We start from the raw sequence: 26,163 nt of genomic DNA on the forward strand, positions 1-26,163 counted from the left end.
GCTTCAGAAGAAAACGTGTATGGATGGGGGAAGATAAAACAAAAATGGCAGAAAGTTGATGGTTGTTGAAGGTCTGTGATTATATTATTCTTTCTACTTCTGTGTGTATTTGAAATTTTCTATAATAAAAAATTCTTGGGGATTTTTTAAAAATCCCCAAGAATTTATATTCATATGTCCAGGTAATTAGAAAGAGGAAGTTTGGGTGCAGTGACACTTGAGTACAACTTTTTCCTCCTCCTCAAGACCAGGGTGCTACCTCCCTCTCTGAGACATAAAGAAACTTTCCTTCTAACAGAAAGGGCTGCCCTACCAGCGATATTTGCACACAAGCACTCAGTGGAGTGTTCAGATACGACAGACGGGGTCAAAAGAAAAGTAACCACATACATTTTGAGCACTGCTGTTGAGACTCTCAGAGCTGATGGGGAGCAGAGTACTCAGCTCCAGATCCGTAACCATCTGACGAGATTCTGCCAGCAAACGCTGAAGCTTACTGGTGGGAGAAAAATCACCCTGGGAAGACAACATAATTTAAGCATTCATGAAATTAAGAAGCATTTTTAAATGTTTACGTTCACAAATACAATATTACAATATTACAAACAAATGTTAACTACTCGTTAATATTTCTTCGACTTCAGGTCTTATAAAGCAAAAGCAGGACATTAAATACTTGGGCCGGCCCGGTGGCTTAGCGGTTAAGTGCACGTGCTCCGCTACTGGCGGCCCGGGTTTGGATCCCGGGCGCGCACGACGCACGGCTTCTCCAGCCATGCTGAGGCCGCATCCCACATACAGCAACTAGAAGGATGTGCAACTATGACATACAACTATCTACTGGGGCTTTGGGGGGGGGGAAAGGAGGAGGATTGGCAATAGATGTTAGCTCAGAGCCGGTCTTCCTCAGCAAAAAAAGAGGAGGATTAGCAGGGATGTTAGCTCAGGGCTGATCTTCCTCACAAAAAAAAAAAATACTAGAACAACCAAATTCCATTTATTTCTTAGAAACTACTGGGCTAAATAATTTGTCTTAAACAGAATTTACTACAACCAATTAACTAACATCTGTGTGATAAAAGAATCCTAGGCATTGTTTAGCTCTCCTAAATCATCTTTCCCAGGCCATAATTAGCACGTCAAAATACCTGCAAAATGCAACTTTAACACTAAAGGCTTGTAAAGCTTTTAAAAATATGTGGAAATGTGCCTTAGTTTGTTCTTGTTTAATTTTCAACTTTGGGATCCGAATTTTTAGCATGCCAACTGCTCTCAAAAACATCTAGACTAATTTTTTCGTTAAGAAAAGGTCATTTCTAGGGGCCGACTCCATGGCGTGGCAGTTAAGTGCACACGCTCCGCTGCTGGCGGCCCGGGTTCGGATCCCGGGTGCGCACTGACGCACCGCTTCTCTGGCCATGCTGAGGTGGCGTCCCACATACAACAACTAGAAGGATGTACAACTATGACATACAACTATCTACTGGGGCTTTGGGGGTAAAAAAAAAGGAGGAGGATTGGCAATAGGTGTTAGCTCAGAGCCGGTCTTCCTCAGCAAAAAGAGGAGGATTGGCAATGGATGTTAGCTCAGGGCTGATCTTCCTCACAAAAAAAAAAAAAGAAAGAAAGAAAAGGTCATTTCTAATTTTCCATGAACAATGATCACTACTGACCTGGATCTAGAAATGTTTAATAAAATATCTGCTATGTGAATGTATCTATGTATGTATATAGACAACATATATATATAGACACACACACAAATATATACATATACATGCATGGACAACATAGGAATGCAATGTTATATACTGCCTCAGAAAAATAGGTGCAAACGTTGAAAAAGGGTCTCCCAAGAGCTAAAAGAGGTAATAACTAATATTTCCTCTCATATTTATAACTTTAAAAAAGTTAACAGCTTTGAGGTATAATTGACACACAATTAACTGTACAATTAAAGTGTATAATCTGAAGAGTTTTGACATGTGCACACACCCATGAAACCATCCCCACAATGAACAGGGATCATATTCTTTACACCTATGCCCCTTCGGAATTCCTGCCTCTGTGAGTCCCTCCCTCTATTCCCAGACAACTACTGATCTGCTTCCTGTCACCAGAGATTAGTTTGCATTTGCTAGAATTTTATATAAACGCATTCACCCTTTTGTCTGTCTAGTTTCTTTCATTCAGCATAATTATCTTGAGATTCGCCCATGTTGTGTGTGTACAAATAGTTTTGACATGTGCACATGTCTTTTTATTGCTGAGAAGTACTCTATTGTATGGATATACCACAGTTTATCTATTTACCTATTGATATATATTTGGGTTGTTTCCAGTTTTTAGCTAGTACAAATAAAACTGCTTGAACATTCATGTATAAGTCTTTGTGTGGACATATGTTTCCATTTATCTGGGAGTGGAATAGCTGGGTCATATGGTAGGTGTATATTTAACTTTTTAAGAAACTACCAATGTGTTTTCCAAAGTGGCTGTCCCGTTTACATTCCCACCATCAGTGAATGAAAGTCCCAGTTGCCCAGGATTCTAGTCAACACTTGTATGGTCAATTTTTAATGGGGAGAACTAACACTCATCAAATACCCACTAGGGGCCAGGTCCCACAACATCTCATCTAGACAAAGCAACTGTGATGTTATTATTGCGTATCTGTAGATGAAGAAACCTAAGAAATTAAATAACTTTACTAAGGTCATTGAGCTAAGACAAAGTAAAACAGGGATTTGAACCCAGGTCAGTTTGATTTCAAAGCCCGATATCTTCCCAAAATGACACCAAAAATAAATTAAGTTTACTTGAGCTTATTTTCTTTGTGAGACAGCTGTGATGAAGACCTTGTTTATGACGACGACACTGGCTCATCCAAAATAGTGACAAAATAGATATAACCTCAGTGACTGTCAGTAGGGGTATGGACAAACAAACTGGTTTATTCAATCAAGGGATCACAAATCAACCAACAATCAAAATGAAGAGACTAGATCACAAGTGTCAGCATGGATAAATGTCACAAAACATTGACAAAGTTGGAAAAATCAATGCAAAAGGATATAGACAGTATTTTACCATTTATGTACATTTTAAACACACACAAAACATTAGGGGGCCGGCCCTGTGGCTTAGCAGTTAAGTGCGCGCGCTCCGCTACTGGCGGACCGGGGTCGGATCAAACAAACAAAAAAAAAACATTACGCAATGTTTCAGTATATACTTTTATGTACTAAAAGTATAAAAACAAGCATGGAAGCAACTCAGGACAGTGGTTAAGGGGTGGGGGGAGTGGGCATGGGGAGAATGGCCGTGGGACTTATACTTTATGTAAACATTTTCTTTCTTTTTTGTGTGTGTGTGAGGAAGATCAGCCCTGAGCTAACATCCGTGCTAACCATCCTCTTTTTGCTGAGGAAGACCGGCTCTGAGCTAACATCTATTGCCAATCCTCCTCCTTTTTTTCCCCAAAGCCCCAGTAGATATTTGTATGTCATAGTTGCACATCCTTCGAGTTGCTGTACGTGGGACGCGACCTCAGCATGGTCGGAGAAGCGGTGTGTTGGTGCGCGCCCGGGATCCGAACCCGGGCCACCAGCAGCAGAGAGCACACACTTAACCCGCTAAGCCACGGGGCCGGCCCAACATTTTATTTCTTTAGCAAGAAAAATAAAGCAAATATGGCAAAATGTAAACACGTTAAATTGGAATTCCAGTGTACAATTGCTTGTTATAGTCTTCATTTTTTGTATGCTTAAAATATTTATTAATGAATAATAGATACATCGATCACCGAGAGGGCCTGAGGGACATCTTGCCTAAAGCTAATCTACAGGACATTTAAAGAAAACAGAAGGTGAGTAATTTTGACTTCAGTTAAATAATATAATTAAAGTCCCATAATTTTAAAAAAACTGAAGAATGGCCAAAATTAAGCATACTAACAATAGTGCTACAGAAGAATTAAAAGTATGTTGGGGAGAAGTCTTGTTTGAATAAGCTGGGTGTTACTTAGTGAAATACAAACCTTTTCACTGGGCAATGCTGCATCTTTGTTGATTAACAAAACCTTAGATGAGTCTTTTTTATCAGAAGAGGATTCTGTCTCTATCAACTTCTCATCTTCTCTCAAGGCAGATTTTGAAGAACCCCAGCAGTGGGAATGTTGGACGGCAATTATCTCACTGTGAATAACAAAACCAGACAAAACTAGACAATATCAAGCATATATCACTAACTCATACTTAAAACTATCTCAACAGGACCAAAAAAAGTTGTTGTTTTTTTTTTTTTTGGTGAGGAAGATCAGCCCTGAGCTAACATCCATGCCAATCTTTCTCTTTTTGCTGAGGAAGACTGGCCCTGAGCTAACATCCGGGCCGATCTTCCTCCATTTTATGTGTGATGCCACCACAGCATGGCCTGACAAGTGGTGCACTGGTGCGCACATGGGATCCGAACCCAGGCCGCCAGCAGCGGAGCATGCGCACTTAACCACTACGCCACAGGGCCAGCCCCAAAAAAGTTGTTTTTCTTTTTTAATGAAGAAGCTCAAGTTTGAGTAGAACATTATTGATTTGAATAGAATATTTGAATAGGGCCGGCCCCGTGGCTTAGCAGTTAAGTGCCTGCGCTCCGCTGCTGGCGGCCCAGGTTCGGATCCCAGGCACACACTGACGCACTGCTTCTCCGGCCATGCTGAGGCCACGTCCCACATACAGCAACTAGAAGGATGTGCAGCTATGACATACAACTATCTACTGGGGCTTTGGGGGAAAAAATAAGTAAATAAATAAAATTATAAAAAGAATATTTGAATAGAACATTATAAATTAATGCATACCCTTTGTAGTAAGAATTAAAACAAAATTCTTAGCTCAAGGGTAACTATAGAATAGAGAATTTCCCTCCTCCCCCCAAAAAAAACAAAGAAAAGAAGATTCAAGGGACAGGATCATCCAAAAGGGAGGACAAAAATTAACACAATGTGAGGTTAAACTAGTGAAAATTTTAGGTTTTTGGTTTGTGCAATTGATTTTTGTTAACGGTTTTTAAAAGTCCTTTTGTGAAAGTAGAATAGCATTGTTGTGGCTCATTAATTCTTCTCTAGGTTCTCAGTGTAGAGAACAAACACATGTAGCTAAGCTTCTGGGTACATTATTAAAGTTTGGGCTCAAAGCAGAGTTAACGGCAAAAGCTGTCCTGGAACAGACCAGAGGCACTGGAACCTCTTCCTCACACGGATCCTATAACTAAGCAAGAGCAGCCTGCCCATGGCATCTCCCTCCACAGGTAAACCTCTATTTGTCAAACGGAACGGTGGTACAAATGTGAACATTTTAGTCAGATAATAAAGTAGGTACACAAGTTCTAATAATATAAGGAAAAATAGGAAAACATAATTATCTTTTCTACTTAATCACATATTTGTCATGCGATGCCTTGGCATGTGCCTCTGCTGGCGGAACAAGAAGTCACTTCAATTATTTCAAGCCAGGGAGGTCAAAAGAGCCTTGAAAGAAAACTCCAAAATTAAATTTCAATGTCTTTCATACATTAAATTTAATATATGTCCACTATGCTCTTAAAACTATCTAACACGAGCTTTTCCCTTAAATATATGTGTATTCTTGTTCAGTAGTGAAAAACATGCAGTTGTGCCCTACTGATACTTGCAAATATTTAAAGATCTTTCAAAACCAAATATGAATAGATGACATTTAGTGTGGCACCAATTTTTCTTAAATTTTACAACTGGCAATAACATCCATATGATTTTTAAATGACTCAGGTTTTTAAAAGGGCCAAAGAATAATCCAAATAATGAAAATACCAAAAGAAGTTTTAATCATAACGTCCTATGAAAGTCAATCTGATAATTGAAATAAGGCTCTCAATATAGAAACCTTGTTCTTTCTGTAATATAATATTGAAGAGCTAGGTTTTATTTAAAAATAGCAGACATTACTATAGCACCCTTCAACCACAAGGTTCAGCAGTTGTAACAATAAGATGAGCCTGAATAATGCAGCATATGCTAATAACTAATCTATTTTCTTCTCTTAAAAAACCGATAACATTTACCAGCTTGTTAAATACAAATATTCTTTCTCTTACATGCTTTTAAAAAGTAAGCAAGTTTGGGAAATGTAAAGTGAACACAACAGCAGAAGCAACTGGATATGTAAATATGCTAATGCGAGGAAAAAGAGAAATTGTTATCTGGGGTCTAGGGAATGCAATCTGGACACAAAAGAGACAGCTTATCAATTCAAAAAGAATCCTAGGGTGAGGAATGCCCCAGAGCAGCATTCTATTCTGTAAAGTGACCCGGATGTTTGTTTTATTTTTTTTAAAGATTTTATTTATTTATTTTTCCCCCAAAGCCCCAGTAGATAGTTGTCTGTTATAGCTACACATTCTTCTAGTTGCTGTACGTGGGACGCGGCGTCAGCATGGCCGGAGAAGTGGTGCATCGGTGCGCGCCCGGGATCCGAACCTGGGCCGCCAGCAGCGGAGTGCGCTCACTTAACCGATAAGCCACAGGGCCGGCCCTGGATGTTTGTTTTAAATAAAACTTAGTTGCCCAACTCATGACAACTGGCTTTGTTTTTAAGCAAAACCTTTTCCTCAGAAGCTGTCCTAGGTACAAACTTTCCACTGGAATCTAATACATTCTCTTCGCACAATCAAAAAATCAACAGCCTATGCTGTGATGAAAGGAGTAAACGGTTTGTCTTAAAACATGATTTCCGTTTGCAAACATTGCTTTCTGTTAAACAGTCACATGAAGTGGCTACTGCAGCCCTTTATATTTCTAAACACATATGTGGACTCCCTGGGTGTTTACAAACGTGAAACATTACTAACCTTGTCGGGGAGTTATATTTTGTTCCACTGGCACTTTCTGAACAAGTGCACACAGATTTGTGGTGAACGATTCTTTGCATTTTAGAAGGCTTGAAAATACTCATCCACTCTGTGTCAGACATGTGGCCTGGGGCTTCAATTATGAAATTACTCGGGTGGCAGCACTTGGATTCACACAAGTCACTTTCACCCAGACAGGCTTCATTTTTATGGCAACATGAGATTCCAGACATTTCTATGTGATCTTGACATTCAACATCCAGCTTTTCTGGTTGCTTTGAACCAGAACAGTTGGCCAGGCCCAAGTAAACACTGACATCATGCCACTGCTTTTCATCAGATAAGGATGTTAATGATTCTGAGAGTTGTTTCTCTTCATTCTGAATGCCATTTCCATCACTTTTTGGTGATTTTGCGTGGATCTTGCACAATGTACTTTTGTTTTCGGGTTCATTCTGGATTTTTCCTCCCAGAGCCCAAGACTTTTGTTTCTCCACTAAGTCTTTTGTAAACAGAGATGAGATAGCAAATACACTTTTTTCCCCAAATGAAGTATTAACCTGTAGTTTCTTCTCTTTGCATACATCACAAGAGTTCTTGTCTGACTTGTTTTGCTGAACCAACATGGTCTCAAATTTGTGGTCCTTAACCAGTGACTTCTGATTTTTCTCCCTCTTAATATCGACTTTCGGGTGGTTATTTTCAAGATCTGATAAACACATGTCTCTGCTATGGTGGCATTACAAAAAATGAAAGTTATAAGATACACTTGACATTGTCATTCTAAATATTTCACCCAAACCTCATTAGCTGAGCTAAATCCTAATAAGACCCATTTGTCTGAAATGAAAATATAAGGTAATATATTTATTCTTTCTTCAGAGCCCAATTTCAGCCCGACCTCCTCCAGGAAGTCTTTCTGATCACCAAGCCCACACATTTACCTTCCCCTTCCCATCCTTAACTCCCTCTGTACTTACTGTCTATATCACAAGTTATTATCTTACTGTATATATTACCTAATTAATCACACAAAAAATTTCCCATTATAGCTATATTGTTCACTGTTTCATACATATATCCTATCTTCTCAATAGATTCTTAAGTTTTTTAATACGTAGAGGCATTTTTAATCCTCCTGGCATCTAGGAAAGCCTTTACCATACATTAAGTGTTCTGTAAATACTTGTTGATTGATCTGTTATTTCCCTTCCTAATTCTATTGGTTTCACAGTAAACAGAGTTAAAGCCAGGATTGAAAGGTGATGGAGATTCAAGGTACAAAAATAAAGTGGAAAGTGCCCAATGTGTTTTCCATACTGCAGTTGTGACCATGTCATTCATCTGCTGGATACTTATGTAGCTATACATTGAAAGCTAGTCTAAAGTAAAAATGACACGTGCATAAAATAAAAATTAAGAATACTACATATATGTGATAAACCTTTTAATAAATCATCTTTTAAAGTTTTTCATGTCATACGCGTTCAGGTATTCCGATCTGTATAGTTCAATCCCTCAGAAAACTCAACCCCTCCTTCTAGAATAGTATAAGCCATTTTATGCTCTTAAAGAATAACCTCACTCATGTAGCCCAGGTATCTCCCAGGGGCAATGAAGTACAAAAGGAAAGAGAGCCAATATGTCAGGGGCTTTTGCCTGCAAGAGAACCCTGGGTTTTCTGGTGTTTATTAGCAGCAGCAGCTGGGATACAGAGCAATAGTGTAACAACCCCAGCAGAGGGCCTCAAAAGACAAGCAGAGCCAGCATGCAAAGTACAGTTGAATCCAAGTCATGAGGTCTGTAGCAATAGGTGCTTACATCCCACTCCTGCGCCTACTAACTACCAGGCTCAAGGGCTGCCGTCAACCCAGTGCAGGCTCTGAGGTTACATGGAGTTGTGGGGAACTTCCCTAATTCCCATTCCTTTCCATGACTCCTTGTAAGGTTTCTGCTTGGAAAAGTAGACTAAATTTAACTGTGGGACAGTTACATGCCTGTTAAATTAAACCACACCTCATTTATTTATATTTTTAATTTTAAAGAAACCAATTTAATTCACACTGCCTGTTATAGGTAAGAGAAGACGTCTCCTTCTATTAACAAGGAAAACAGGAAAATCAAGCTAAGAGCAGAGATCACCCTCAGCTAGCTGAACTCCTACTGCAGTTATTTATATCATTCTTTGGCATCATTTCTTTTAGGCAAGTACCATATCCTATATATCTTTATTTTCCCTATTCCTAGCCCAGTGCCTAAAACACAGTGAATGCTAAATGAATGAATAAATGATTCATCTCTGAAGTTTCTACTTTAGCTCAAAGCCTTCTACACAACAGACACACAAATAATGTTTAATGAATTTCTTTTAGTAAGTGGCTAAATTAGGATCATGCTTCGAATTCTAAGACTAGATCTCATTACAACCCAGGATTATAATGATAATTATTAGCTCACATATATTTAGTCCCTACTATATAGGAAACAGTACTAGGTACTGGCCCATAGTAAGTACTTATAAATATTGACTGAATGATGAAGTACAATACAAGACCATATTAATAGCATCTTACTAAGATTACCTGGATTCTAGGGCCTTTGATTCCTCCATCTTTAAGTCATATATCTGTATTAATTCCTGAGAATTTTCCACATTGACATTAAGAAACTGCAGATCACTCTGTTGTTTTACATAAATCTGCCATAGATATTGATAAATCAATATGAAATGTAACAACAATACTAAATTGAGCCAGTAATTGGGTACTTTCAAATGCTAAAACAGACCCGATAGTGACTAGAGAAATATGCTAAATATTTTTGCTTTTATTTTTCCTATGTTAGCACTGAGATTTGTTAATATAACTAGTCTCCTAACCTTTAATTACCATAAGCAAGACCCCATCTGCTGTGCTAAATATGATATACCTTTAAGCAGTCAGGATTCCAAAAGCACCCTAAACAAAATCAACAGTCATTCTCTTTTCCTAATTGGATGTTTGTTTATAAACGTTTCCACCTAATAGTTAGAGAAGCCTAACTGGCCACATACCTGTCTCAGGTTATGCAGTTCTGCGTTTGTTCGCTCTTGTTTTGACTTTGCAATATCAAGTAACTCATCTTTCCTTTTTTCTCTCTCTGCTATTTAAGAACAAATATTATTAAAATATTTCTCATCAGCCATATCAACACAAACCTCTTCATTTCCAATAATTTAATGCTCAGCTAACATATTTTCCCTCATTCCTGAATTTAAAAAATACAAAACGGATGCTGGGAAGAGCCTTAATCTGTGATTCTGACTAGATCCTACATCAAATGGGAAAACGTTCACAATATAATTAATGCTAAGTCAAAAAAAAGAAAGACTCAAAATTGTATCAACTCTAGGATCAAATTACATGTGTGTGTTTGTATGTACATACGCACAGAAAAATCTGATAGCACGTATACTAAAGTATTAAAAGAAGTTATTTTTGGACAGGAGGATTAATGATCATTATTCTCCTCTCTTCTTTTTGTCTTGGGGGGGGTATTGGTTTCTAAATCTCTAAAATTAATATGTAGGACTTTAATTTTTATCACACTACACATGTAACTTATGAATGCATTTTCATTGCAAAAATCCAGACAACATATTACCTTTATCAACAGGAAAAAAATTAACATTACAACGGGTGAAAAATCACTATTTTTAACAGTATGCAAGTCAATCTGATACAGTAATCTCACAGGCCCTTCCACTGTATGCTCACTGACCAAAGACCAAAGATGTCTGTACCTAGGAGGCGCCCCCATAGGTAGACAAACTGTATTTCCACCTTAATAAAAGCCCAGCACTCCTTTAAAGACTTTCTATTTCTTGAAAACTCTTTTTACCTGATAGGTAATTAAGATTCAGAATTCTCTTTAACATACATAGTGATACATTCAATTTCTTAGTGCAAAAAGATGGAATAGAGAGGTATTTTTTTAAATCTTTTACAAAGACTATAAACATTTTGCTGAAACATGGACATTTCAGTATTACCGGAGTTGCGGTATGAGAAATCAATATTTTCAAAACAGGTTCAGAACGTGGTAAATGAGAACCCACAGAAAGGAAAGAATCTAAAGACCTATACAAGGACTTATACCAGAAAACATAATAATATTAAGCTTAAGGAGAAATAATTTGATTCACATAAAAGTGAGAATCAACAACAAATGCCTCACTTAATAAAAATCAATATCTTTATAAGAAGTTCAAACTAAACATATAAAACGACCCTTCACTATATGAATCGGTTTTAAGTGAATCGGATGCAATCTTAATCAAAATTTACAATTTATATCTTTGGTTCTTTCATAAAACACCTTTTCCACAGGTCATTGTTCTCGTGGATGAAAAAGAATAAAAATATTTATCATCACTTTACATTTGGAACGTCACAAAAACCATTTAAAGACAAAGGTGTGTGCTTTGCTGTAGACTGCAACTCCACCTAGACAGCTATTCTGCAGTGTCTGCTGGTGTCGCAGGCGATCAGGTAGAGTGAGAGGGATCTGTGCACAGCCACCCCGCCCCCAGAAGCACCCTTAACGCTCAGACCTTCCAATGTGGGTCTGCAGTATCGTCTTACTTTTAAAGGTAATCCTCGTGCTCAAAAGTGAGAACATGAAGAAAAGCACAGTGAAAGCCGGGCTCCGGGTTTAAACTACTCCGACTTTCTATTCAATTCTCAATTTATTTCTTTGCATTATCCATAGTCAACACCAGTGACGCCAATTAGACCACAGTCAACACCACAACAAAATCATATAAATGTAGTGGACTTGCATTATTTATGTGGAGTTGCATTTAGTTTATCAGAATTCAACTATATGCATGAAGAAAAAAATAAAAAAGGAAACGCAGCTACTTTAACAGTGCAAGTGATGCCCAGGGTGCATCTGTGACTCGCAGCTGGCCTCAATTCAATACGCCTCTCATATTAACAGCACTGTGACATGCTGGGTATAGTCCTAGTGTTTAGATACTTGTTTTGGATATAGCATGACCCCTAAACAAAAGCCAACTACTATATCTGGTGCTCAAGGATCTTTTAAATATATTTGAGTGTTGCCTTAATTTCTGACTTTAGAATAATCGACTGTTGCATGAGAGGCAACTCTACCGTAAATATAAATGTTTCCCTAGATCAGACAGTTTTCTACACAGCTGGGTTTGGCTGAGAGATCAAAGTGGAGTAGGTCTGCCTCTTTTCACAAGCTGGTTACAGAGAACAAAGAGGGATGGATCTCTGCTAAGAAGCAGCACAAGGCAAGGGGCACTGGAAGTCTGGACTTGGCTCAATTTGGGTCAAGGCTCCGCCTTTCATTGACTGGGAGACCTCAGGCCAGTCATTCAATCTCACAGGACTGTCAGGACCACAGAAATGTAAACCAGTATCATCTTTTGTTTGTTTGTTTTCTCTCTTGATTTTAGTGTCATTGTTTTACCTTCAAACTTCTTACAAGCAATACGTACGAACAAATGAAACATGTCTCTAAGCCTATGTGAAGAACTTCATCTTCAACAAGGGGAAAAAAGATTTCAACTTAAAAAAAAAAGTACACTTTTAAGACATCTTCCAACTTCAAATAAAACGTGTTAATTTTTAGCCATAGCACCTGACAGCATATCATGTTAAGCCTTTTAAAATTATTTTCAGGCTTAATTCACTTTTATAATTCAAAAATACAAAAATTATTTTGAGACAGTGGTGTGAGTAGAAAAGATGTTTATAAAATCAGCTTAGGAAATGATTTTTAAAAATTATTTCAGGGGGCCGGCCCCGTGGCTTAGCGGTTAAGTGCGTGCGCTCCGATGCTGGCAGCCCGGGTTCGGATCCCGGGCTCGCACCGACGCACCGCTTCTCCGGCCATGCTGAGGCCGCATCCCACATACAGCAACTAGAAGGATGTGCAGCTATGACACACAACTATCTACTGGGGCTTTGGGGGAAAAAAATAAAATAAATAAAATTTAAAAATTATTTCAGGGGCCAGCCCCATGGCATAGCGGTTAAGTGCGTCCACTCTGCTGCTGGCAGCCCGGTTTCGGATCCCGGGCGCGCACCTACGCACTGCTTGTCAGGCCATGCTGTGGTGGCATCCCATACAAAGTGGAGGAAGATGGGCACAGATGTTAGCCCAGGGCCAGTCTTCCTCAGCAAAAAGAGGAGGATTGGCATGGATGTTAGCTCAGAGCTGATCTTCCTCACAAAAATAAATAAATAAATAAATAAATAAAAATTATTTCACAAAATGGATTACAGTGTTATCTAACAAATTCCACATACTTTACCTAGTAACACATAATATGATGTATAAGTAAAAAGTGATGAACCAAAAAGAAAGGAGACTGTTAAAATATCCCGTAAATTTTTTTCCTTCCTCTGACCTCCCAACAGCATTTTATTCATAGCATTTGTATATGTAGTACTAAATTCTCTGTGGGCCTCTGAGCTTCTTAGCAACTAGCAGAGTGCCTGGCACACAAATGCTGATCCAAAGATTGTTTGAATTAAACTGTAAAACTACAAATATATGCATATATATATCTATAAATATATATCCATAAAGATACGTATGTATATCTCTATATATGTACATATATATTTTTCTAGATATATGTATATATCCTTAGCAATATAAGAGATATTATTGAGACACAGCAATCCTAGAAATAATGGAATAGTGACCTCTGGTGGTAGAAAAACCACATTTCCCCCATCTTTAATCACATGAGATTAAAATGAAGAATTCCATTTTATTTGAAAAAATTTTAATATAATACTGCATTTTGCCCTTTAACGTATAGAAATGTATTGTCTTCCTAGAAGGAAGGGCATTGAGGTTAGGTATGAAAAGACTCGAAAAATGTTAATTTAATTTCTGTTTGGAACTTTACCTCCAAATCTATGATTTTTGTAATACAAACTACCAAAATGAAAGCTTAATAAAATCTGCTTGGTTGGCAGGGACAGAGATAAGATCTATGTATCAGTGATTCTCAGTTGGGAGTGGCGAAAAGGAGAGGTTCTCACTAGTGGAAACTCTGAGATACTGGGTGGGTAGGGACACAGATGGGGGAATATGGCCTGGGGGATGAATGCAATTTTCATGTTTACCAGAAGGGGACCTATGTTAAACTTTACTGATAAATTTCCTTTTAAATCATGAAAAATTCACCCCTAACATTATTATTTTAGGGTCATAATGATATAACAAAACACATGAGTATTTTTCCAACTGTAATAATTACAGGTCATCTATTTGCAAAACTGGAAAAACGTTGAATTCCTAAATTTTATCTAGTATTTGCAAAAGCACAAACATCCTTCCTTCTCAGTTCATAAGATTCTTTTTTAATGGATTTTTAAGCACAAGTATTACGTTTTTAGTGAGAAGTATAGTCACACACTCAAGCTGGAAGGGAGGGTAGCTCCTCATTTTGCAGAAGAGGAAACAGTTAACTGGGAGGCATATTAACAGCTTTAAAATTCCCTGCCTGGTCCCTCCCCATTACTTAAAGGGTGTTAAAAACAAAAACTATTTTGAAAGAGGTTTATAATTCTTCAGCCAGTCATAGCAGTATCATAGAAAGTTTAGGTTACAAATATATAACTATTCAATCACTTAAACTAATTATCTATTTTTACCAGTAAAAATCAATTCATCATGCAGGCAACTTTTCTCTTGCTTGAGGCGAATGATCTCTTCTCGTTGTTCGTTATTTTCTGTTGTCTTTTCGTTTAGATCCTCTTCACAAATAGAAGAAAAAAAGTCCTCAAATAAATACTAATTTCCAGGAGAAAATACACTATCAATACCTCTCATGTCCTCTGCACCCCCTTCCAATTTTTTTTTGAAGTGTTTTTCTTTTGATTTTATTTATTTATTTATTTTTTTTTTTGGTGAGGAAGATTGGCCCTGAGCTAACGTCTGTGCCAATCTTCCTCTATGTTGTATGTGGGATGCCGCCACAGCATGGCTTGATGAGCAGCGTGTAGGTCTGCACCCTGGATCTGAACCTGTGAGCCTCAGGCCGTGAAAGTGGAGTGCGCGAACTTGACCCCTAGGCCACCAGGCCAGCCACCACCCCTCCAATTAATATGAAGTCCTGTTGAATCTACAGCCCAAATATGTTCTATATCCCACATCTCACCACATCCCTGGCAATGACCCTGGCCAAGCCTTCCCTATCTCTTGCCTGACTGGTCTCCCCACTCAAACCTTGTCTCTCCTCTTACAGCCTATTGTCCACAGAGCAATCAGGGCAATCTTTTTATTTATTTATTTGTTTGTTTGTTTATTTATTTATTTATTTATTTATTTTTATTTATTTTCCCCAAAGCCCCAGCAGATAGTTGTATGTCATAGCTGCACATCCTTCTAGTTGCTGTATGTGGGACGCGGCCTCAGCATGGCCAGAGAAGCAGTGCGTCAGTGCACGCCCGGGATCTGAACCCGGGCCGCCAGCAGCGGAGCGCGCACACTTAACCGCTAAGCCACGGGGCCGGCCCAGGGCAATCTTTAAAAAATAAAAATCTGCCCAAGTCACCTCTCTGTTAAAAGCCCTCCTACTATACTTAGGATGAAATTCGAACTCATTATCTTAAGCCCTGCGTGGCCTGGCCCTGCCTGTTAACTCTCCCTCTTCTTTCGTTCTGTTCCTTGAGCATGTCCCAACCTCAAAACCTGCCATAGGGCTTTTGCATTTGCTGTTCCTTCTGCCTAGAAGGTTCCTGGCCCAGATCTTCACACGGCTGGTTCTTCCCCTCACCCCAGTTTCAGCTGAAATGTTCTCTTCAAAGATGTCTTCCCAGTCCACCCAAATGAAATGAGTCTATTTCCCTCACTCTCTAGTCCACTATCCAGTACCTTGTTTTTCTTTTAAAAAAAATGTTTTTAATAAATGTCGAATTTATAAAATAAGGCATAAATATCGATAAAACAGACTTCTGTTTACTTGAATATCTTACCTAGGTATGCAGAGCATTCAATAAATATTTACTGAACGTCTACAATGTGCCCTGGGGGCTGTGTATTAACTACAGACCCAAAAAAAAAAGAGAAGACAGAGTGTGTTCCTGCTGTCAAGGGACTTACACTATGATTATGGTTTTAGCTGAAGCTACACATGGAGACAAAACCTACGATTTACCACAAGTCAGGGCATCACAAAAACAAGATTTTAGAAGGCTGAGTCTTTTAAATTAAATCAGCAGTGATGATAAACTATCACAATTTCAACAGCAACTCACTGCCTCACAAGGCACCCCACTAGACAGAGGTAAGAGTAATCACTGCCTCACAAGGCACCCCACTAGACAGAGGTAAGAGTAAAGTCCACAACGTACCATGGCTTTGTCATTCTAAGGTTGCCTGTTCCACAGTGGCACTCCGCCTTTGTGTCTAACGTGATCACCATTTATAAAATGTGCAGATTTAAAACTAAAATGATAATTTCTCAGTCCAACAGTTTACTCTGTCCCACAGGGGGAAAGGCCAGAGAAAAGTGGGCCTCTGTACCTCCATACCCTTTGTACACAAATTTAAATTTTTACTCCATCACCTATATCCATATTCAAGTGCATAGCACTAACCTATCTGGTATGCCTAGCCTTCATTTCATTATTATACTTCAAGTAATATTACTCAGAAAGAAATGAATCATGGAGCTACTGTGAGAATGAAAACAGAAAAGGAGAATCCAGGGGGCCGGCCCCGTGGCTTAGCGGTTAAGTGCGCGCGCTCTGCTACTGGTGCCCGGGTTCGGATCCCGGGCACGCACCGGCACACCACTTGTCCGGCCATACTGAGGCTGCGTCCCACATAGAGCAACTAGAAGGATGTGCAACTATGACATACAACTATCTACTGGGGCTTTGGGGAGAAAAAGGGAAAAAACAACGGAGGAAGATTGGCAACAGATGTTAGCTCATGGCCAGTCTTCTGCAGCAAAGAGAGGAGGATTAGCATGGATGTTAGCTCAGGGCTGCTCTTCCTCAAAAAAAAAAAAAAAAAAAAAAAGCAAAGGAGAATCCAAAAGGAATTTTCAAAAATAAAACAAGAAGCAAAAAGCCCCTCTGGTAGACTGTTGTTAGTGGCAATTCCTCATCCCTCCCTGCACTCCTCCCACGATTTTCTGCAATTCTTCCCACAAAGGGGCAGAGGATATTTTCCCCCTGCTTGACTTTGGGCTCAGCCATGTCACTTGCTTTGGCCAACAGAATGAGGGGGAAGTGATGGTGTGTCAGGTCCTCATGTGTTTCTGCTTCTTCTTTTAAGCTTCTGCCTTCACCATGGAAGAAATGCCCAGGCTAGCCTACCGGTGAGAAGATAAGACACACAAAGCGGAGCTGCCCCCAGATGAGCAGCTCACCTGGGCCCAACAGAGATCAGCCAATTCCCATTTGGCCTCCAGATACATGAGTGTAAGAAATGCTTATGATTGCATGCCACTGAGATGTTGTCATTGTTTGTTACAAAGCATATACTAGCAATCGCTAGCTGGTACAGCAAAGGCAGGATTACTTTTTTTTTTTTTAAACTTTATTTATTTTTCCCCCCAAAGCCCCAGTAGATAGTTGTATGTCATAGTTGCACAGCCTTCTAGTTGCTGTATGTGGGACGCGGCCTCAGCATGGCCGGAGAAGCGGTGTGTCGGTGCGCACCTGGGATCCGAACCCGGGCCGCCAGCAGCGGAGCGCACGCACTTAACCACTAAGCCACGGAGCCAGCCCAGGATTACTTTTAAAATATAATGTATTATGCAGTTTCCCCCAACTCTGTTATTTATCTTGTAACACAAAAATTGCACCATAATTCTATACAAATGAAATGAATATTTCATGGTAGGACCTAAAGCCAGCAACAGACCTACTCTCAATCATAAGATTGAGTGAACCCAAATGAAGAAATATATTCCCAAGATAAAATGCTTAAATTTATGTCTCTTCCTTACCTTTTAGTTTATTGATTTCGATCTTAAGTGCCTTCAATTTCTGCTTATAATCTTGCTTTTCTTTCACGATACAAGTCTCCACCATCTTAGCATCTCGTAAGGCATGCTCTAACAATTTAAATTTTCCTGAACAGTCTGAAATGTGACTGACTGCCTCAATAATATCTTTGTCCTAAAAACCAAATTTGAAAACTGTTATATAATATTTTTAAATTCTAACAAATCAATACAAAAATATTACCCTCATTAAGATCTCACTGTGTGCCAGGCTTCGTTCTAAGCACTTCTCATGTGTTAACTCAATTAATCCTCACAGTAACTCTCGGAGGTAGGTACTACTGTTATCCCCACGGGACAGACAAGTCAACAGTAAACTGCCCACGGTAACACAACTAGTTAGTGATGGAGCCCCAATTTTAACCTGGTCTGCTGGTTCCAGAAACCATGCACAAACCATCATAACTGTCTATCTCAGAAAGTTTAGAACCAGACAATTCAATTACCTAAGAAACTGTAATAGCAATTGGAGTGCCGGCCCTTGAAGGGGGCTTACTCTCTGGATTACAGATAAATCCCATGGGCCCCACTCTCCCTCCCCTTCTTTTCAGCTTGTTAAAATGACAGACTCCAAGACCTCATCCCAAACCCACCAAAATCAGAAACTCTTATTGTTGAGGTGGTTGTTTTAATTACAAAAAAGCTATCTGCTTACTGAAAAGCAATTCAAGCAATAGCTGAAAGTATAAAAATAATAAGTAAAAGTTCTCTCCCTTCCCTACTCACCTGAAATAACCTTTTTTTTGAGGAAGATTGGCCCTATGCTAACATCTGTTGCCAATCCTTCTCTTCTTTTTCTTTTCTCCCTGAAGCCCCAGTACATAGTTGTGTATCATAGTTGTAGAGTTGTAGCTCGTCTATACGGGACGCTGCCTCAGCATGGCTTGATGAGCAGCGAGTAGGTTGGCGCCCAGGATCCGAACTGGCAAACCCTGGGCCACCAAATCGGAACGCATGAACTTAAACACTACACCACTGGGCCGGCCCCTGAAATAACTATTTAAATTATCAGGTTTTACCCTTGCTTAAGCAGATGCTATAGCAGAAACAAGCGTTTCTGCTACAGCATCAAATATGCCTTCCTGAAAAACCTCACGGTCTATACCCTCACACTAGGAGGACTTACAGGAAAAACGGGGTTGAGGTAGACCATTCAAAAACCGATGCAACTTTGTGATCAGACCAGCAGCAAAAAACAACAGTCCTAATGAACACAGTTTATAAATATGAACAGTTTAGCAAATGCCAGTGTAGATACATCAGTCAATCCTTTTCAGGCTTAAACCTGGGACCCCTTCTTCCTCTTTTGTCAGTGTCCTGGAGGATGTTTGCTTCTAATGGAGACCATTTTCATTAAAATAAAAACTCTCATTCTGGAAGTACAGCCTTCTTCATGAGCCCACTTTTTTCAAGCAGGGGAACTGCCTCTATAGCCTCTCCGTTAGTGCTCACAGTTTTGCCAGGGAGTTTGCTATGATGGAAACCGTAGTGGTTGTTGAAGTCGCTAAACTGGTCACTACTTGACTAAAGACAATTCTGTAGATTTTAATATTTTCTCTTTAATTTTAAGAAAGCTTGCCCCTGATCACTTCAAAACGTTAATGTGCCGGGAAAAGTCACATATGAATTAGTATGAGTTGTCCCATTCTACCAACATCATTCCCCTACTCACCAGGTGTCAAACACGTGTGTCATGGTAGAAGAGACTCTTTATCAATCACTGTTTATGGCATATTAGTGACCATATCACTGCCTGATTGCTAACAGTTTTTCTCTCCATTTTAAAAAAACGTTAACAAGCAATCTGACTGTCAATGACTTCATGAGACTTAATAATGGACACCTCAGAAGAAAACACATTAATCTAGGCATGCTATACCATGGAATGGGCCTTGGAGACAGAGACCAAAAGTGGAGTCCCACCATCTCTCAGTGCCTTGAGGACATCATTTTAAACTTATTTCCCTCATTTCCAAAACCAGAATTTAAAAAAGAGACCAACATTGGTAGCTCTACCTATCTGAGTTGCTATGCGACTTACGTAAGATAATGTATGTGACCATACTTTATAAACTACAAAGCGCCCTGGCAATGGAGGTATTATTTTGAATTACCTTTAGCTTTATCATGGTAGTGAGAGCCTGCTCCCGAGCTTGTAATTGTCCTACCTGAGCAGAAAGTTCCACTAATGTGTTGCTGAGGTTTTCGTTTCTAGCCTACAAGGCAACAACATATAAAATACTAATTGAGTCATTTAAAAGCTTTCATTACTATCACTAGCTACAATCTGTGCTCATTCTTCTTTTTTTTTTTTCTTTGTTTAACTTTTTTTAGTAACAAAGTGGGCTAAGTAAGTAGTCATCAAAAAGAAATACAAATGTCTATTTCTCCATTACCTCTAACATCCTCTCAATAATTGTGTTTGGCCTACTGAGTTATATTGGTTATGTTTATAAACAAGGCATAATTCTAGCTTGGCAAGAAAGAAGAAAATAAATGAAAGAATGAAAATTGGATTAGTAAGAAACTTCCTTTGGTAGCATAAAGTAGCATTAGTGAACTTCTGTGCATTTTTTTTTTACTTTATGTTGAAAGAACTTCATATTGGGGTATTCCCACTTATCAGGGTTTTTTTTAAACCACAGAACTATATCTGATATAATTATTGTGTACAGGATGTATTTATTGGTTGGAAAAAATAATCAGGCTTTTTTTTTGCCTCCCCAAAGCCCCAGTACACAGTTGTATCTTCTAGTTGTAGGTCCCTCTAGTTCTTCTATGTGAGCCGCCACACAGCATGGCTACTGACAGACGAGTGGTGTGGTCCCGAGCCTGGGAACCAAACCCAGGCTACTGAAGCAGAGTACGCTGAACTTTCACTAGACCATCGGGGCTGACCCAATAATCAGGCTTTTTAAAAGATAACTTAGGGCCGGCCCTGTGGCTTAGCAGTTAAGTGCGCGCGCTCTGCTGCTGGCGGCCCGGGTTCAGATCCCGGGCGCACACCGATGCACCGCTTCTCTGGCCATGCTGAGGCCGCGTCCCACATACAGCAACTAGAAGGCTGTGCAACTATGACATACAACTATCTACTGGGGCTTTGGGGGAAAAAGATAAATAAATAAAAATTAAAAGATAACTTAAATGTATATTACTAAGGGAAAGAAGCCAATCTGAAAAGGTTACATACTATATGATTCCAACTACAGTCATGTACCACATAACAACATTTTGGTCAATGACAGTGATCCCATAAGATTAGTACCATATAGCCTAGGTCTGTAGTAGGCTACACCATCTAGGTTAGTATAAGAACACTCTATGATGTTCACACAATGATGAAATCACATAATGACACATTTCTCAGAACATATCTCTGTCGTTAAGTGACTCATGACTATATATGACATTCTGGAAAAGGCAAAACTATGGAGACAGTAAAAAGACCAGTGGTTGCAGGGGTTGTGAGAGGGAGGGATGGAGCACAGAGGATTTTTAGGGCAGTGAAACTATCCTGTATGATACTACAATGGTGGATACATGACACTATATATTTGTCAAAACCCACAGAATGTACAACACCAAGAGTGAATCTTTAAATGTAAACTATGGACTTTGGGTGATAATGATGTGTCAAGGTAGATTCATTGATTGTAACAAATGTACTACTATGTGCAGAATGTCCAGAGTAGGGGAGGCTGTGTGTGTGGGCGGGCAGGGGGTATACGAGAAATCTCTTTATGGTTTCACTTGACTTTGCTGTGAACCTAATACCGTTCTAAAAAATAAAGTTTATTAACTAAAAAGAAACAAAAAATCTTCCTGCTATGCACCGAATTGCATCCCCCCAAAATGCATATGTTGAAGCCCTAACCTCCAATGTGGTGGTATTTGGAGGTGGGGCCTTTGAGAGATAAGCAGGTTTAGATGAACTTGCTCACTCTCTCTCTCCCCAATACCTGAGGTCACAGCAGGAAGGGGGCTGTCTACAAGCCAGGAAAAGAGCCCTCACCAGAAACCGACCATGATGGCACCCTGATCTTGCACTGCCAGCCTCCAGAACTGTGAGGAAAGAAATTTCTGTTGTTTAAGCCCCCCACTCTATGGTATTTTGTTATGGCAGCCCAAGCTGACTAATACACTTCCGTTTTTTAATTCAATGTATCAGTAGATTCCAGAATAGCTTTTACTTATTTTACAGCTAGAAACTGTCTAGAATAGTAATCTGAAAAAATTAAAAAGGCATAAAATAAAATATATACTATTATTATGAATTATTAAGACTCATTACCAATATCTATACTGAATGTCACTACGAAACAAGAAGAATATAAAAGACATAACAAAAAAAAATAATGGCTTTCTTTCTGTGCCTCTCACATAGCAAGAGCTCAAAAAATATCTGATGACTGACCAGTTAGAACTGAAAACTGAAAACTCCGTCTTACAGATTTTATTCCCAATATGCCACTAACATGGTGTAGATAACATGGGGTAACTGATATCCCATATCAGATAAGACACAATTATTTAGAAAGCATGATTTGAAGCTACCAAAACTTGATGATACTGATCTCAGACTTTGAAAAAGGCTTTCTAAAATAACCCACTATTGATAAAATGATAGATGCTTCTAAACCAAATGGCTAAAAGTTACAAAAGGGTTGTAATGAAGCTTCATCTCCAGCACTAGGCAGCTAACCAAAATGGTACGATGAATACAAAACTATGATGATAAACGGATGCATATTAATTCATACACGCACACATGCATTTTTAATGGAAACATTTAAAGCTAATTTTTCAATAACCGAAACACAGACAGAATTTGGGCTAGTAAAGCTTAGCACGAAATAAAACCAACCTCAAGGTCTTCAGAGAGGAGAGAGGAATGGGTTGCCTTTTGAACCATTTCCTGAAGCTGTAGCTGAGTCTTCTGAAGAGCCGTTTGGCATTCAATTTGATTAGATTCAAGGGTTTTTACCTTCTTCGTGAGTGACCTGATTATTTCAGTTCTTTTATGTAGTTCACCTGAGGGAAATTTCATCAATAACTTATTTGTGGTCAGATCTGAAACTTAAAAGGCATTATTTTCAAACACATGGTTAAAAAGTAAGCATGCTATTGTCAAGCCATGCTGTGGCAGTCTCCCATATAAAGTAGAGGAAGATGGGCACGGATGTTAGCCCAGGGCCAATCTTCCTCAGCAAAAAAAAGAGGAGGATTGGCAACAGATGTTAGCTCAGGGCTAATCTTCCTCACATACACACACAAAAGTAAGCGTGCTAAATAATTTTTTAAAGGATAATTCTTCTTTAAAGTTTTTATTATGAAATGCACGACACTGTACCCTAGTCAAGAAATAGAACACTGTCAGCAACCTAGAAGCGCCCCTGTATGTCACTTCCTGCACACATTCTCTCCAATTTCCACTTTCCCAGCCACCATATTGATCGTAATCATTTCCTTGCTTTTTATTATAGTTTTACCACCTATGACCACCTCCCCAAAAATAGAGTTTAATTTGAACCATACATAAATGGAATTACACTCTATGAATTCTTCTGTTTGCTTTTTTCACTTAAGATTATGACCTTGAGATTTATCTATGTTGTTTTGTGTAACTCCTGTTTGTGCACTGTCCTTGCTACATAATATCCCACTATATGATTACGCCAAAATTTATTTATCCCTTCTGCTATTGATGGTTGGGTGGTTTCCACTTGGCAGCTATTATGAACAATGTTGCTCTGAATATTCTTGTACATGCATCTTGGTGCAATTTTGTGTGAGTTTCTCTGGAGCCTTGCTACTCAAAACGTGGACCTTGGACCAGCAGCATTGACATCACCTGAGAACTTGCTGGAAATCAGACTCTTAGGCCCCCGACCTACTGTATCAGAATCTACATAGTAACACGATCCTTAGGTAATTCATGTGCATACTGAAGTGTGAGTATATTCCTAGAAGTAGAAATGATGGGCCATAGTCTATGTATATCTTCAACTTTACTAGATACTGTCAAACAATCTTCCAAAGTAGGTGTACCAACTAACACTCCCACCAGCAGTGAATGAGCCTTCCCTTGGCTCCACACCTTTATCAATACCTGATATCTTTTGCCAGTCTGGTAAATGTAAAACGGCATCTCATTATGGTTTTAATTTGCATTTCCCTAAATACTAATAAGAATGAGAACCTTTTTACATATTTATTGGCCATTCAGTTTTCCATGAAATCCTACCCAAGTTTCTTACTCATTTTAAAACCAGATACTAATGGCTACATATAATCTGTTATCTTTTTTGTGTGTGTGTATGAGGAAGATCAGCCTTGAACTAACATCCATGCCAATCCTCCTCTTTTTGCTGAGGAAGACTGGCCCTGGGCTAACATGTGTGCCTATCTTCCTCTACTTTACATGGGACGCTGCCACAGCATGGCCTGACAAGCAGTGCATCGGTGCGCGCCCGGGATCTGAACACCGGCCGCCAGTAGCAGAGCGCGCGCACTTAACCGCTACACCACGGGGACGGCCCCTAATCTGTTATCTTTGTTCTTTAACATGTTTATATAAAAGATATTATATCTAATGTACAATTATATTAAACACTATGTATACGTGTATATATGTGTGGGTGGGTAGGGTCAGAGTAAAATCAGAGGGTCATCAAAGAAATGGAAGAATGATACATATTTAGATTGTCATATTTACAGGATCCTTTCTGTAATATAAGGAAAAAAGAAGGTGCTATACAGTTATCTTTCTTTTTTCTTCTTTTTTTTTTTTTTGTGAGGAAGATCAGCCCTGAGCTAACATCCGTGCTAATCCTCCTCTTTTTGCTGAGGAAGACCGACTCTGAGCTAACATCTATTGCCAATCCTCCTCCTTTTTTTCCCCAAAGCCCCAGTAGATAGTTGTATGTCATAGTTGCACATCCTTCTAGTTGCTGTATGTGGGACGCGGCCTCAGCATGGCCGGAGAAGCGGTGCGTCGGTGCGCGCCCGGGATCCGAACCCAGGCCACCAGTAGCGGAGCACGCACACTTAACCACTAAGCCACGGGGCCGGCCCTACAGTTATCTTTCTAGTGTTTTCCCCTCTAATACATTCTAGTATTAATGTAGTGTCAGTAGAACATATAGATTTTAGGGCAGCACTAAAGGGATGACAATTAAAATATGATCCAAAAGAAAATTTTTGCAAGCCATTTATGAAACTGCTATAATTATAAAAGATGACTGTCTTAGGTACTTAAGATCAAGTTCAATACTAAAAGTTTAAAATCTTGGAATCAGTTCAAGAGAAATGGCTAGTCCTAGGCATCTTTATTCATATTCTAGCTCAAGATACTTTCCTTGAGATTCACTCTTGCCACTCCAGGTTGACTGGAGCTCTACCCAGCACCCTTTCCACAATTTAGCACTTTGTTTGCCCTACTGTGATTCACATTTGTGTTTGTCTGTTTGATTATGAGTGTTCATAAAGCCCTCCTATCTTCAATTAAACTAAACTCCAGGACAGCAGGGTTTTTGTCGAGACATTCCTTCTCTGTCTTTCCCGTAAGCCCTTTCAATGTGTTTGCATACAGAAGTGCAGAACAGATATCACTGGACGTATTTCTGACCTTCTAACTTGCTGCAACGCTCTTCCAAAGTCAACACTTTCTGCCGATCCTCTTCCCATGAAAGAAGTTGTCTCTGATGTACTGCAACCATATCATTGAGCTCTCTATCTCGGTCTTTTAATTCTCCAATGAGCAGCTGCAGCTCTTTCCGTTGTTTTTCAATAGTGGAAATCTCAACTTCTGACCCGATGTTCTAAACATAGAACGTGGTTTTACACGAAAATAAGACTAATCAATAACATAAATCAGCCAAAGCATATTTTCCAAATAATTATTTCTTCTTTTGCTGCCAATTCAAGGTAGTTAAATTACCTGTTATTCACTGTTTATAACGTGGCATCGAAATTATGTATATTTAAAACAAGTTCACACCTACTGTGCACGCTGTCTCTATCATTTTCTGTCATATCACACACACCACTCTTAAAAAGCAGGACGGTTTGTAAAACCTCCATTGGCTAATCACAAATAAACCCATTGCTACTTTTTTTTTTTCTTTGCTGTCAACCCTCTCCTTGTATCAATCAACAATATTATCTTTCACCCTGCCCCAGCAATTCTGGAGCAATCAAATAAAGGGAAACATGAAATAATTACTGTTTAA

At 39.1% G+C, this 26,163-nt stretch overlaps 1 protein-coding gene across 12 annotated transcripts in view; it reads right to left on the bottom strand.

Annotated features, from left to right (window-relative positions):
- Positions 1–26,163, bottom strand: part of CCDC62 (coiled-coil domain containing 62) — a 38,777-nt gene that overhangs the window by 10,311 nt on the left and 2,303 nt on the right. The window contains exons 2-11 of one of the 12 annotated variants that reach the window (XM_058531316.1): positions 25,560–25,752; positions 22,797–22,963; positions 20,047–20,148; positions 17,876–18,047; positions 14,568–14,669; positions 9,935–10,020; positions 9,465–9,580; positions 6,883–7,611; positions 4,040–4,196; positions 391–516 (exon numbers count right to left, since the gene is read on the bottom strand). In XM_058531316.1, the coding sequence (XP_058387299.1) occupies positions 391–516; positions 4,040–4,196; positions 6,883–7,611; positions 9,465–9,580; positions 9,935–10,020; positions 14,568–14,669; positions 17,876–18,047; positions 20,047–20,148; positions 22,797–22,963; positions 25,560–25,752 (1,950 nt within the window). Of the gene's footprint in view, positions 1–390; positions 517–4,039; positions 4,197–6,882; positions 7,612–9,464; positions 9,581–9,934; positions 10,024–14,567; positions 14,670–17,875; positions 18,048–20,046; positions 20,149–22,796; positions 22,964–25,559; positions 25,753–26,163 lie in introns of those variants that run through there. The other 11 variants (XM_058531315.1, XM_058531317.1, XM_058531318.1 and 8 more) reach the window with 11 other exon arrangements.

Source organism: Diceros bicornis, chromosome 35, assembly GCF_020826845.1.
Source record: "Diceros bicornis minor isolate mBicDic1 chromosome 35, mDicBic1.mat.cur, whole genome shotgun sequence".
Taxonomy (NCBI): domain Eukaryota; kingdom Metazoa; phylum Chordata; class Mammalia; order Perissodactyla; family Rhinocerotidae; genus Diceros; species Diceros bicornis.